General features: G+C 39.4%; 1 protein-coding gene across 2 annotated transcripts in view; it reads left to right on the forward strand.

Moving 5' to 3' along the window:
* ccdc50a (coiled-coil domain containing 50a) overlaps positions 1 to 7,089 on the forward strand; it is a 28,357-nt gene extending 21,268 nt beyond the window's left edge. For both annotated transcript variants that reach the window (XM_084067605.1, XM_084067606.1), the window contains 6 exons: positions 169 to 320; positions 1,679 to 1,723; positions 2,454 to 2,603; positions 2,838 to 2,920; positions 3,591 to 3,703; positions 4,124 to 7,089. In XM_084067605.1, the coding sequence (XP_083923731.1) occupies positions 169 to 320; positions 1,679 to 1,723; positions 2,454 to 2,603; positions 2,838 to 2,920; positions 3,591 to 3,703; positions 4,124 to 4,143 (563 nt within the window). In that variant the 3' untranslated portion in view covers positions 4,144 to 7,089. The remainder of the gene's footprint in view (positions 1 to 168; positions 321 to 1,678; positions 1,724 to 2,453; positions 2,604 to 2,837; positions 2,921 to 3,590; positions 3,704 to 4,123) is intronic.
* Positions 7,090 to 14,542: the final 7,453 nt, after the last annotated feature.

Below are 14,542 nucleotides of genomic sequence, written 5' to 3' on the forward strand. Positions count from 1 at the left end.
TACTCAGTGGCAGAAAGGGTTTTCCATATTCCCAGGCATATAAAGTCATAAAATCCAAAACGACAAGGTTGAAAACCAGCAGAGAGACTGCAGCTCTTTTGGGTATGTTGGGAGACAAACATACTCCTGTTGTGTGTCATCTTTTAATAGATGTGATTCCGTATGCAGGTCGCCTTGTCCACCGAGGAGGTGGACCAGTGGTAGCAGGAAGTGAGTTTGGGATGAAGGAGGCGACCCAGGGCCTCACACGGCTGGATATCAGAGAGCAGGAGATCATAGACATGGAGGTTGCCAGGAAGCTACAGGAGGAGGAGCTCAAGGTGAGGAAAGCGGCAGTAATAGCGTTTATTAATGATCCAACTATGAAAAAAAGATATAATTAGCAGACTCTGAATCCAGAGCGACTTACAGTAAACACAAGGTAATGCATCAAATGCGTAGAGGTGGTGTAGTGACTTCGTATAGGATCATAGGTAAACCAAGAACCTAGCATCAGCGTAAACTTAATATCAATAAATAATTAATATGTACATTGAAACTATACAAACTATAGGATGCCAGGGCAACAAATGAACCTGGCATCTGTCTAAATAACATGCCATCTAAATTACATTTTAACCTTTGCATAAGACTGCATGCTTGTCAAGGTTGGGGCAAGTGCTACAGGCTGATTAGAATCACTACTTTCTCAGCCATATCTCAGACCTTTCCTAGGTCACTCTAATGCTTTGCTGGCCAAAGAGTCATTGATAAAAATGTGTTCACATTTGGGACCATGAAACGGCCAAAACAAATAATAAAGAATTACTTGGTAAACAGTAAACCAGTCAGTCAAACCCCTCAATGCAAAAAATGCAATGAAAGAAAGTGAATATATTGCATACAATACATGTTATAGCTCAGTCTTAGATCAGCACACTTCGTTGTGCAAGAACTGGAGGTGCTGAAATGCTGTCAACCTCTTGTCACTGCATTGCAAAAATATAAGTAAGCAATTACAGTAGCCTGGCAAAATGTAACTGTTAAGGTCCGTGCACACCAGGAGCGTTTATTTTGTGTGATTAATTTGCATGAATTTAAACTGCTTTTGATGAAGCAACATCATTATTTTTTTTAAATGAGGTGGATTTTTCAGTGTCAATAAAATCATAAAGCTGTATGAATGTTCACCAAACATTGGCTTCACCAAAAGAGAAGTTTGATGTGAAATGATCGCGACACATTTTCGTGTGGTTGATTAGCGCCGCTCCTGATGTGTAATGACCGTAACTCTTGAAATGTACTTGGTTTGCAACAAATTTGTAGTATTACTCTTCTAGTGCAAGTGATGATTTTATTTGAATAATATTCTGTAATGCAAAGCTTGCGTTCCTTAACATGCCACCTTCTAAATAAACATCACAATTACACAATGGGTATTTAATGTCTTTAGCAATTTTCTGCCAACTTCAACATCTGGAACCATTATGAATAAAACAATGGCTCAGCTTCATGTGCTGTGTGGATATAATAACTTCAGAGCTTTGGATGCCTTTGAAGCCATACGTGACTTTAGAAGGCTGTTAAAAGGGTTGTCACTTCCCATGTTATATAATGACAGTCATGGGAACGGTGAGTCCTGTGCCTGGGGAGAAGGACTTACAAGTTTTGATTGTTTTTCTTTTTTGTTTGTTTTCAGGCGAGCAAGATCGACAAGCGTGCAGCCCAAGTGGCTCAGGATGAGGTTAGTAGCTGCCGGCGCCAAACCAAGTCTGGAAACTTATATTTAATTTATTTTCTCACTCTTCTTTTTTCATCCTCCTTTCTTTATCTATTCTTTACCACTGTTCAGTCAACTATTACTACACAGGCTTGTTTATTGTTTTGTAGCCATGTAATACACTCCCAGAGTGCGCACACACCCTTTATGTTTTTAACCGTTTGTACCCCAAAATAATTAGTAGATCCTTAAATACCATTTATGCAATCTTTGTCAAATACTCCTAATAATAAACTAATACTTATAGAAACTTACAAAATCAAGATGACATCAAAGTAACTAATAAAGAACAACACATGTAATGTAAGTAATGAACTCAGACGTTCTTATGACACAGGTATTCATCCTTGCTAGGTGATAAGTTTACTATGATGATGGAAAATAGCATTTGATCAACACGGCAACCACGGCAGCCATGATTGACATGCTGAGTTCCTTCAGGGCGTGGTGGCACTTCAGCTTGCGTTGATTGGTCAGCTACTGCCATATTGGCCATAGGGTTGATATCTGCTGCTGACCTGGCCGAGAGGATGATGGTTATCACCCTCTCTCTGTCATTTTATCACTCTTCACCTCAAGACTGTGTATGTTTTAAACAAGGTACAATACTGCGTCAACGTGTGGCAGGATTCGGAAGGAGGATGATGTTTTGGGACTGGTGTGTACCATTAAACTAACTGTTTTGCTCTGACAGGAAATTGCCCGGCTTTTGATGGAGCAGGAAAAGAAGGAATACAAGAAGAACAAAGAGAAGGAAAAAGAGAAGGAGCGGGAGAAAGAGAAGGACAGAGAGAGGTTGGCGATGGAGAGAATGGAGAGGAGGCGGCATGAGGGAGAATACAGGGTGATTATTTTCTTTTTTCCTAAACCATTCCTTCTGGTTTTAACATAGAATTTTGCAGTCGGAAGCAATTTAGAATCGCTATATCTTTAAAATAATACTCTCAGGAAAACAACTTTTGAGTAGATGTGACTCATAATTCCACACAAACTGTGGCTTGCTGTTGGCTGCTGTAACGGAGAGCGGCAGACCAGCATTTCTTTTAAAATGCGTTTCTTTTTTCCACTGCGTTTCCAGCCAAGCTCAGAGGAGGTGGTCCGACCCAGAACACGGGAGGAGCAAGAATACCAGAGACAGAGGAACCACAACAAGCCTTCCAGGTACATGAACTGCTCATTCAGCACTGCTCATGTTGCTTCTTTCAATCTCCTGTTGTTGCAATAAAATATAGGATGGTTTTGTTGCTGTGGTGGTAAAATCTGTCATTGTAACAATGTTACCCTTGCTGACCTGAGAATAATAAAGACGGCTCACATACAGTACATAAAACAAAACCACACCTCAGCAGCTATAGTAGGCATCTAGGGAATCCACCTAGTGGTTGAAGTGTTGCTGGTTCTGTATCAAACTGGCACTAAAAACAATCTAATGCAAATGACTAAGATGCAATGTAGAACTGTTGTCTTAGTCCCCTCGCTCACGTTGGATTTCTGACTGACCGCTTCCGCCCGCACCAAAATCTAAGTGCCATTTAATCCCACATAATCCTGCAATATTACCGTCGAGTCCCTCATTATCCCACAATATTCCTGTTGGGACGCACTTGCCCATAGGGGCAACCTGAAAGAAAACTCCACCTGCCCGACCATTTTATTTGGCTGGTCTGGCTCTTGCAACAGGCTGTTGAGGTTTTATTTGTAAATAAACCAGTGGAGATATAAGCCATGAGCTATAATGCAAAACACCACCTGCTGAATCGCCACTAAAAGAAGATGTGAAACTTCTATTGTGGTATCGCTCACATTGTCGTTTTGTTACATTTCCTGCCAGGCCTCCTCAACCCCGTGCACATGACTATGAGAATGTGAACAGCTCTCCCTACGGCTACTCAGAGAACCCCTTCACCCCCCGTGCTCCCTCCAGACCTGAGGCTGCTTACAAAGGTTTGTCCATCTACTAGAGGTCAAGGCCTCACTTAAGGCCTATAGTAATACACTCACCAAACTAGAATTATCCTGGCTTGATTTTGATCTATAATGTATTTCGGGGGGGGGGGGGTTGTACTTATATTTATGTTAAGGAAAGTGGGAGATTCTGATACAGGTTTGCTTAAGATTTTAAATGTGTTATTTTCCTTTCATCTCCAGTTTCTTATGCAGAGAACGCCTCATATTTAGTTTTGATTCCTAGTGTGAATAAGTCACAACTTTTAGCATGATGAGTCAAAAAGCTTGTGTCATCTCTATATGTAGTGTTTAGGTGTAATTTATTTTATTGTGCCATGACCAGGACCTGGGTAACACAGTTGGTTCTGTACTTTGTATGGAATGACAATAAAACTCCTTAATCTCTCGTTTTTCCAGGTGCCTATTATAGGCAATGACTCAGGCCCCCTGTGCTGTCCAGCCATTATATCAGTTCTCTTTTGTTCATTTTTTTTTAAAGTTGGGTTTTTGTTTTTACCGAACCCTTTCTGGGCTTTTGTCCAAGAGCCATGGGACAGACTAATGCATTGGAAATGGGATTTTTACACCTTCCAAAGTTGGACCAGAGTTGAGAAAGCATGTTTTCGAGTGCTGGACCAAGTTTCCCTTTCCCTTTTTTTTATCTTTTTATCATTATTATTATTTTTCCTTTTAACTGGCTCGACACAAAGACGAGCCGAAGGAGCTGCTGCCTTGTGACATGAACTCCAATGGTTTTAGCTGTTTGAAGTAGAGGAGCCATTCCTCTCTTGTTGTGGTCGTACATGTGCCGATGTTCCGTCCTTCATCTGCGCACCTTTCCGTCACATGGGCTTTAGGGCCTCTGCTGGATTTAAAACTCGGTACCCTCATCTTCCTCTCTGTGGGATGTGCCTGATGCTCAATCCAACATGGCTGCTACAGTGTCTTAGATCCAACATGGCAGCTGCATGGGTCGTCATTCTCCCAGGCTGCAGCTCTTAAACATCTGTCTATGTGCCATGCTGTGCAACAAAGTTCCACGGGTATCTTGTCCACGTGCCACACTGCATATAACTCCTGTCAAAGGACATGTTTCTATCATCATAATATATGCACAAAACAAACAATACCTATATCATATCAAGATGCTGGGTCTTTTGGCTGACGTGTTTGCTGGTTTTTCCGCTCCAGAGGAGATGGTGCTTCGTGAGCGTCCGTGCATTTATACCTGGCTGTGTAGACTGTCATCCTCTGCTTCTGAGGGGGATTAGATTTCAAATGATCGACCCTGATGAGAAAGGGTACAGGTGGAGGAATGGAGGACATTCTGTGTGTGACTCTAAAGTGTTTCTATGTGCATGCTTACTGAAAGTGTACACCTGCTGTGTACATGCATTTCTGTTGCTCTTATCAGTCTGCTCTATCTGGCTGCCTGTCAACTGTTGACAAAGCCACAACAAAAAGCCAATAATGTACTCTTTGTGACTGAACAAGATATATGCTAACCAATATACTGCTTTGAAATATATATTTTTTTCCCAACAGTATTTGATATCAGCTTGGTCGTTTACGAACCAAAGTAAGTCGGCTATGCGTGCTAAGCCCTGTCAGAAAATGGAGCAGTGACATTATGAGATGCATGTACGTCACAGGTCTGTGCCAAAACCTAAATTCATGCTTGTGCTGAAGGCATCGACATAGTGTGATTGAACTGTTGTTGATTTTATTTAAATGTAAATAATGTCTGAATTTCTACACATGCTCCTTAATGATTTTAACCACTTTAACCCTGGGGTCCCTATTTTTGGCAGGTCATTATAGATGAAAATCTTTGAAAATGGCAGATCCTGAAGCTCACAACGTCTTGCGTTGGAATGTGTTGTGTTGCTTGTAGATCGGCTATTTTTCTCGTACAACGTATAAAATGGGGCTCAAGTGGTTAACGTTCGCCCCCACCCCCACATGTTAAAAGTAGATGATTTCATCCTGTGGCCAATTTCCTTACATCAGTTATCATTTGGAATTCATCCTGAAAGGGAACTTTTATTAGTTTTATTTTATTTATTTTGTATTTTCTTTTACTTATGTCCTCTTTCATTCATTCCCCTCACCAATGACACTGTCCCTCTGTCACCCCCAACCATTCATTTCCTTCTTTCTTTCTTGTCTCGCAAGTCGACCATCGTTTCCTGCTTGCAGTAAAAGTAAACATTCCCATAATAGAAATGCATCTGGACGCAGGGAAAGACTGAAATTAAACCAGAGAGAAAGAAAAACATTTAAATGACTTAAACTCCACTCAAAGGGACTTATTTTACTTCTTGTTTCCACTGCTCTGTGGCCAGTAATTTTATGTTCATATTGAATAGGAGTGGGCAGTGGAAATGGAAAATACATTCAAACTTAACTTTATTAGCTAAACTGTTGGATTTTATACCATGTATTTTATACCATGCCATTGTGCTTACAGAGGGACTCACTCTAAACAAATCATATTTCAGAGGAATCTTCATAAATATTGTACTGCGGTGACCTCTTCTAAGTTCGTTTTGTAATGAAACATTTATAGCACATGCTTCCACCAGTAAGTCCTTTGCAATTCAGATGGAGAAAGTTTGATTCATACTCTGTCCTATTATTCTCTCCCCATTGATCTGCATAGTCTTAAACCAAGTGTGTTAATGTTTGTATTGACAAACGGCCAAGATGTAGACACATTTATAGGTGGAGTTTCTGCATTAGTTGTGTATGTGCTGATTGTAACTGATGGAATGGAATTGTTTCTGCATTAGTTGTATGTGTTGATTGTAACTGATGGAATGGAATTGGTGCCATACAGTACATGTGATATTTCTTTCAGGGACTTGTAGAAGATGTAATTCTCAGCTCTTAAGACGTTGATATTATGCACAGTAAAATTTGTTAATGTAACCTTGAGAGTGTAAACATTGTGCACATTGAGTTAAATTAACAGTCAGGATTTTGCTGTGCAGGTTGTAGCTAAACTACCACTCCTCTCTGAGGTGGTGTTCATACTTTCTTTGATAATAGCCCCACCTTGTGGACATATTGATGATTGAAGGGAAGAAAAAAAGTAGCTTGAGGAGGATGCGTCTTGATCCTGAGTGAGTATTTGATGGGTGCGTTGGCTTTGAGTGCAATCCAAAAGGAAATTTGAACGTTGAGTTTTAACTTTTCTTTAATCCAGGGCTTGTATGCAATCATGAATCAACACATGTATGTGTTGGCACTTACTGTAACAGAGAAAAAGGTATGGGTATTAAAAGGTATGGGTATTTTTCTTTTAATTAAGTGAAACCAATAAAGGAATCACTCTTACCTTTAGCATCTCAAACAGTAATAAACTATCAACATTTCCAGTTTTGATGAGTATGGTTTATTTATGAAATGATTTACATGTATTGTTTTTATACATATTTCCACTAGTGGTGGTGTAAGCAATATTTCTGGGTTAAAACAAATTAAGTTTAATATTCTGATAGTAATCATTGCTATAGATTAACACGGATTAAAGATGAGTGATGTGTTTTGGTCAAAACAAAGTTTTTGTTAAAGGTTAAAGCACTATATTCGGATAGATTCATTTCTCTAGAGTGTTCAATAACAGGGGTCCCCCGCATCTCTCGAGCTCTTTAATAAACAAAATATATTTTCAGGTGGGTTGCACATTTTCAACCAATCAGGAGAGACTTCCCATTTATCAGCTTCAATTTTATATTGTTCCAATTTTGTCTTGTATCCTGTCTGCATGAGTTCTCTCTCCTGATAGGATAAAAAATGGTATTGTGCCTTGAAAATGCATATTCTGCTTACTAACGACCTGAAGAGACCCCTGGATACCCCTGTTACTAAACAAATTATAGAAATGATTACCATCAGAATATATAGTAATTTAACACTTACCCTACCTAATGGTAAATCAAAAATACATGTCCAGGTGGGTTATTATACCAGGGGTTCACCACCTTTTCTGGCTGCAACCTTAAATTGTCACTTATACTGTCATGTGGGGATCCACAACCCACAGGTTGAGAACCACTGGGTTAAACGTTTCATCCAATTAGGAGAGAAAATCCCATAAACATAATTTAGCAGCACGTTAGTTTCAATTTTGTTTACTTGTTTACTTAATCTCTAACAATTTTACTTATCCTGTGAGTTCTCACTCCTGATTGGATGAAATTGGTATTTTCTGTTTACTTAAGAGCTGAAGACAAAGGGAGACACTTGTTGTTTAACAAACGGTCATAACAATGGTCTCACAATATAGAGTTATGTAACAGTTATTCTAACAAAAACAAATTACTTGCTGCACCTTTTTAAAGCTGCAATTAATGTCCTCCCTGGGGTTCGAACCAGGGTCTCCCTCTGAGAGCCCAAATTTAGCTTCAGACAGTACTAGTTCTCCACTAGTAGGTGTCCTACCTACCCGACACAAGATGTACTAGTTCTATTGTATTAACATACTCTGCCATGTAAATGGCATTTTATTCATTAATATAAGTTCTGGGTTGTAGCATTTAAGGAAGTTTGAAGCCTCAATTGAACTCCAATAAGGAGGTGTTCTTTTTGACAGCACCATGTCACTGTTGTGCCACTCCTATTGACAGTATCGCAGTAAACCAAAAATGACAGTCTACCTGCAGAACAGGTTTAAACCATCCCCAAAAAGGACATAATTAATTGCATTCAGCTGCAGGAAAATTACACTGGGTGTTATCTTCAAATGTTGACAAGGATCTTTCCAGGTTTAGGGCTTAAGGCACACTTCATCTTGGTACATAATATACTCCTATTTGCCACTTTTGTCCTGAGTTGAGCTGCAATGCAAATCTATCAAATTACCAACACATCTGTAAAATACTGACAGGTGAACCATTTGAAAATGCCTCATCATAATGCTGTCCACTGCGACATTATCATTTTTTTTACATGTTCACCTAACTAGCACAATAAATGGTTACATCATCATACAAAATGTCCATGGCCCTAGTACACCGCTTTTTAGCCCTATTCAATGCCAATGACTAACCATTGTGATATTTTTGATTATGGTTAATATTTTAGTTTATGGCCCAGATTTTAGACATTCCCTGGCGAATATCTGTGTAAATTATATTGCATAAAGTGATCAAAATAATCTTATCCAGTCAGGATGGGGTCTGGTAAAGGTATATATTTTAAGAATGTATATAGGAATGTTCAAAACATTTTGATGACATCACAATGGTTATCAGTTTGCTGTTGCATTGTTACCCAGTTATCTACTCTTGACATGCATAATCCTTGTCAATACTGAAACTTTGTAACTTCCTCTACTTCAGGTCAGCCCTACCGGATGAGAGGAGAAACCTGTTTAAAGAAACCGATGCCTCTAGCTGTGTGCGTAGAGAAACTGAACTATTCGGCTTTGAAACCTCACTAAAATAAGAGGCGAAGAACAGTTAATTCAAAACAGCAGAGCTGGCTGTTTTGTGCAATCGTTGGCAAATATTCTGCCAAAGCAACTGATCTTGAAGACATAATAGCAATTTTCATGCGCTGTGGTATGTATGTAAAACCTTGATTTATTCATTGCACAATATTCACCATGTAAGAACCTTGTGACTTTATTACATAATGCATTATGTGAGTGATTGGCAGCATATATTGTACTACATGTATAGTTATCCACACTTTGTGGCACTCAGTCAAAGTACAGGTTCCCACCCTTTCATGTTCATAGAAGTCCAACTTCAGCAGGTTGCGAGTGCCTGAGCAGAGCTGGTTCACCAACATACCTAACATATTGAAGGCTCCTCCTCTGCATGTGGCAACACTGCAGCAGCTGCCCACAGCTGCTTATGTCAAGTTACACCCACCCAACCAACCATGGTGGCTGGCACACTGAAATAGTCTTGCACTGAGGGTGGGAAGCTAACTTGAGCATCTATTGGCTACAACAGCAGCTGGTGTATTACACAATCATATGGCCATTTGTAAAGCGCTTTAAGAATGAAGTGGGATATATGTCACATTTGCCTGTCTTATAAAAAAAACATTTGTGTGTGTTTGGAGAAGGTATATTGTGTTTGTGGAGTTGATAAGACAAGCTTACCAGTCACAAACAAAATGTAGCCTGTTTGTATATGAGGTCTTCTGGACTCATGAGGTGGAAAAAGGTTAACCTTGAACACCTACTCACACAAGCAGTTGGCTTTGTCTGGAGCAGTTGAGGTCTTTCTCAACCCAGGGGCAGTGGGCATTTCAACTTCAATGCCTGAGGAGCTGCTGCCCCATGTCAGTCAGTGCAACTTGAGATTCCATCCTGTTGTTGCATAGGCCTACTTGAAAATGATGTTACACACACTACCAGAAACAATGACTGAAATTCTTGAGCAAGCACATTCCCAGGCAAAGTTTCCAGCGGTGCGAGTGACACCAGTGCAGGACAAAAGCAGGCTACCTTGCGATGATGACTGTTGTAGCCAGGCCTGCTGCATGTCAGCATTGTGTGCGGTTGGAGATGCGTAACTTAACCACTTAAACCCCCAGCATCCGTATTGTGGGGAAGGCTTTCGCTGAAAATTACAGATCGACAAGCTCACAGCACATAGTGAGCTTGTCGATCGGCTATTTTCAACAAAAGCTTTCCCCACAAAAACAGAAAATACACTAGTAATGAGCCCTGAGGGACTCCGGTTAAGTGCTTATAGGTGCCACATGTTTCATCATGCATTGTGGTCCAGGCTCTGCTACTGTGTAAAGGATAGAATGGTTATTGGTTATTAACTATATGTCAATTTACACATAGGCCTATCCCTCGAAATGTAGGCTATATAGGCCTAGGCTGCGCATTAAATAATTTAAAACAAAGTGTTTTTAATTAAAGGTGCAGCAGAGTGAAACACGAGTCATACAGTATAGGCCTAACAGGTGTGCGCAGGTAAGGCTGACAGACACTAAAACTGACAGTTTGTGTCATGAATGATACATATGCACTCTTTATTTTAATTATATTGATTATTTCAGGTAAACCTTAAACAAAATATACATTTTAGGAGTCCAGGGCAAATAACCCTCGCTCAGGAAAAGAACAATTCAACTCACCTGGTTGCTGGTCTGTCGTAAGAAGCTAGAACGCTGCGTATTTAGTAGGCTAGTTATTTAACTGTAAAGGTGTGTAGTTGCAAGTAAAGTTTCTAGAAAGTGAATTGGCAATAGAAGTGTGAGTTAAACTAACAGGACAAATGTCGTCCTGTGCCTCACCTACTTGTCAGGTTCAGTTGAGCTGCCGTTCCTTCCACGCCGTGTTGAGACTTGGTACAGCGAGGAACACGCCCATCATATTGATACACACTACAACTGTGAGAATAAAGCGCGCGCGCAAGCTCACGCACGCATGCACACGACGCGCACATAACACACCAGTGTTGCCAGATTTTGTGAGCGAAATAAGCAACCAGGTCTAGGATTAGAAGAAAAGCCCAAGCAACACCAGCACTTAAAACCTAGCCTATATACAGGTATACTGTACGATCCACAAGCTCACAACAACGCGTCGCGAAATAGCAGAAAGAAAAACATTGCAGAAACTATCTGCTATTTTCAAAAACGTGAAAATGTTTTAGAACCACTGGTTTAAACAACATCAGGAAACTAGCCCAAATAAGACTGGGGTAACGGGGTAACCACACAGTCAAATAAGCAACTACACTTTAAAAACAAGGCCAAAAAACCGCAACCCGCAACTACCAATATTTACAAGCAACTTTACAGAAAAACAAGCCCAAGTCTCTTGCAGACATGGCAACACTGACACACACCCACACATCAACTTCAATCTGAGTTTAATCATAGACATGTCTGACTGACATGAAAGTTAACTAAAAACAAATCAAACAAAACCTATGCTACATTCTCGTACAACATCAGTCTACAGGCTACTGCATCATACAGAAAAAGGACGCACACACGCATGCAGCTTTAATCCATGCATTTACATTTTTGTTTTGGAGCCCAAGGCACATCTTCAGGTAAAACCGGTAGAGGTGGTTAGGAGGATAGCCGGATGACTTAATTAACCCAGTCTGCACAGACCAACGTTTATCATCGGATTTGTAAAATTATAATAATTGGTGGGACTTGCACCAATTATTGTAATAGCCTATAATAAGACATAAATAATAAATAGCCAATTAGTGTATATGTATATATATGTGTTGTTTTATAGTATATGTGTATATATGTATGTATGTATGTATGTATGTATGTATATATATATATGTGGTGTTTTAATATATATATACACACACACAAACATAGTCTACTGCTATGCAACCAGCCTTGATGAAAAATCTTAATTTATACTTAATATATAGCCTACTGTATATATATATTTTTTATTTAGTCTCAACAGGTAGGATAATGTTTGATTTGCAGATGTCTTTCTTATCTCATGTAGTATAGGCCTAGAAATATTTACAGTAGATTATATAGCCTATAGGCCTATACAGTATGATGTAACTGAAATTAAATGTCAGGCTCACACTCCTACATATCACATCACATGCCATGTCACTGTCATTCTGAAGTAAACTCAATGTGAGTCCCTAAATCATTGTATGACTGACACTATAGCATACTGAAGAACAGAATCTCACTGCAACTATAAGTTTGGGCTGAATTGCAGGGAGCCCTATATATCATATATATATATATGTATATGTATATGTGTATGTGTATGTGTATGTGTATGTATATGTATATGTATATGTATATGTGTATGTGTATGTGTATGTGTATGTGTATGTATGTATGTATGTATGTATGTATGTATGTATGTATGTATGTATGTATATGTGGTGTTTTAATATATATACACACACACAAACATAGTCTACTGCTATGCAACCAGCCTTGATGAAAAATCTTAATTTATACTTAATATATAGCCTACTGTATATATATATTTTTTATTTAGTCTCAACAGGTAGGATAATGTTTGATTTGCAGATGTCTTTCTTATCTCATGTAGTATAGGCCTAGAAATATTTACAGTAGATTATATAGCCTATAGGCCTATACAGTAGGATGTAACTGAAATTAAATGTCAGGCTCACACTCCTACATATCACATCACATGCCATGTCACTGTCATTCTGAAGTAAACTCAATGTGAGTCCCTAAATCATTGTATGACTGACACTATAGCATACTGAAGAACAGAATCTCACTGCAACTATAAGTTTGGCTGAATTGCAGGGAGCCCTATATATCATATATATAGCTATCATATGATGCGGGTCTGAGATAGAAAGCAAACATTCCCATCGTTTGGTGTCGGCAGTAGGCAGGCCGTTTGGCCCAGGGCGCTGTGTGCTCTGCCTGATGCAGGAATGACACCCAACAGGTTTGGAGCAGCACACCTATCTCTGCGGGGAGTCACCAGGGTTGCCATGTCCGCTTATTATAAGCGACGTTGGGCTTGTTTTTCTGTAAAGGTGCATGTAAATATTTGTGGTTGCATTTTTTGGGGCTTGTTGTGGCCTAATGTTGTTTAAACCAGTGGTTCTCAAACGTGTTCATGTCAAGGACCCCCCAAATTAATATGTATTTGTCTGCAGACCCACATCTGAAAATATGTTATGCCAGAGGAGTCATGCAGGGACCCCCTTACAAGATTTGTGTTAACATATTCCAAATGTTAAACATTTTCTTCAAGATTTTTTTGAAAATAGCAGATCTACAAGCTCAAGGCGTTGTGAGCTTGTAGAGCGGCTATTTTCAAATAGCCGATGTTTGAAGGGCTTCTTTTGGGCTTGTTTTCATAGACCTGGTTGCTTGTTTCTCTCACAAAACGTGGAAACACTGGGAGTCACCCTTTACGTGCACAATCCACTGGTGCTTCGTCTCAGCTTGCACAAAAGTGACTGGCAACTGACTGAGCCTTGGGCCTATTATATGATTTATTTTATTTTATTGATGTTATTAATGCAATTGCCCCGATTATAAGGCCCAGTGATCATAATGAGATCTGCCTGTCAACTAAAGTAGAAAAAATGGCCAGATGACGTCATAAGATTATGCCTCAACATGAGTAGGCTACAGCTACCTTTTTAAAACATAACCAAAGTTACAGTACATAGTAAGAAAATGGCATTAGCTACCTTAAAGGTAGGGTAGTTGGTAAGTGATATGTTTTGGTATTTTATTTTATTTTTTGTTAAAAAGGTTAAAGTAGGCCTACTATATTCTGTGAGTAATCATTACAGAGCATTTGTTTGTTCGGTCACAGGGGTCTCTCCAGCTCTTTAGTAAACAGAATATAGTAGGCTAGGCCTACATTTTCAGGTTGGTGATAAAATGTAAGCCAACGGGGAGAGAGCTCTGAAAATGCATTTTCTGTTTAATAAAGAGCTGGAGAGACATGGGAGACCGAGACTGTTACTGAACAAACACACTATAGCAATGACAGTACTATCAGAATAAAGAGCTATTTAACACTTATTTTAAACCAAAGTAAATCACTTACCCTACCTTTAATGTAGCCATGTTTATCATCTAATTTATTCTTTGACTTGTTACACCAGATAAAATAGAACTTTGTAAATTGAGAAATAGAAAACAAACAAACTTGATGACTTTGAAGCTGTTCCCAACATCAAAACAATTAATTGGTTTGCTTGCCTTCAACACCATCCAGCTTCTCCGGCTATCTGCAAAGCTCTCTGTGATGTAGGTGGACCACAACCTGGTGGCCTGTATTGTGGATTGTGTCAGATGTGCTGGTGAGCAACACTGGTGCACACCAAGGGACCTTGCTGTCACTGGAAT

The sequence above is a fragment of the Gymnoscopelus microlampas genome, assembly GCF_963454915.1.
Source record: "Gymnoscopelus microlampas genome assembly, chromosome: 9".
Lineage (NCBI taxonomy): Eukaryota > Metazoa > Chordata > Actinopteri > Myctophiformes > Myctophidae > Gymnoscopelus > Gymnoscopelus microlampas.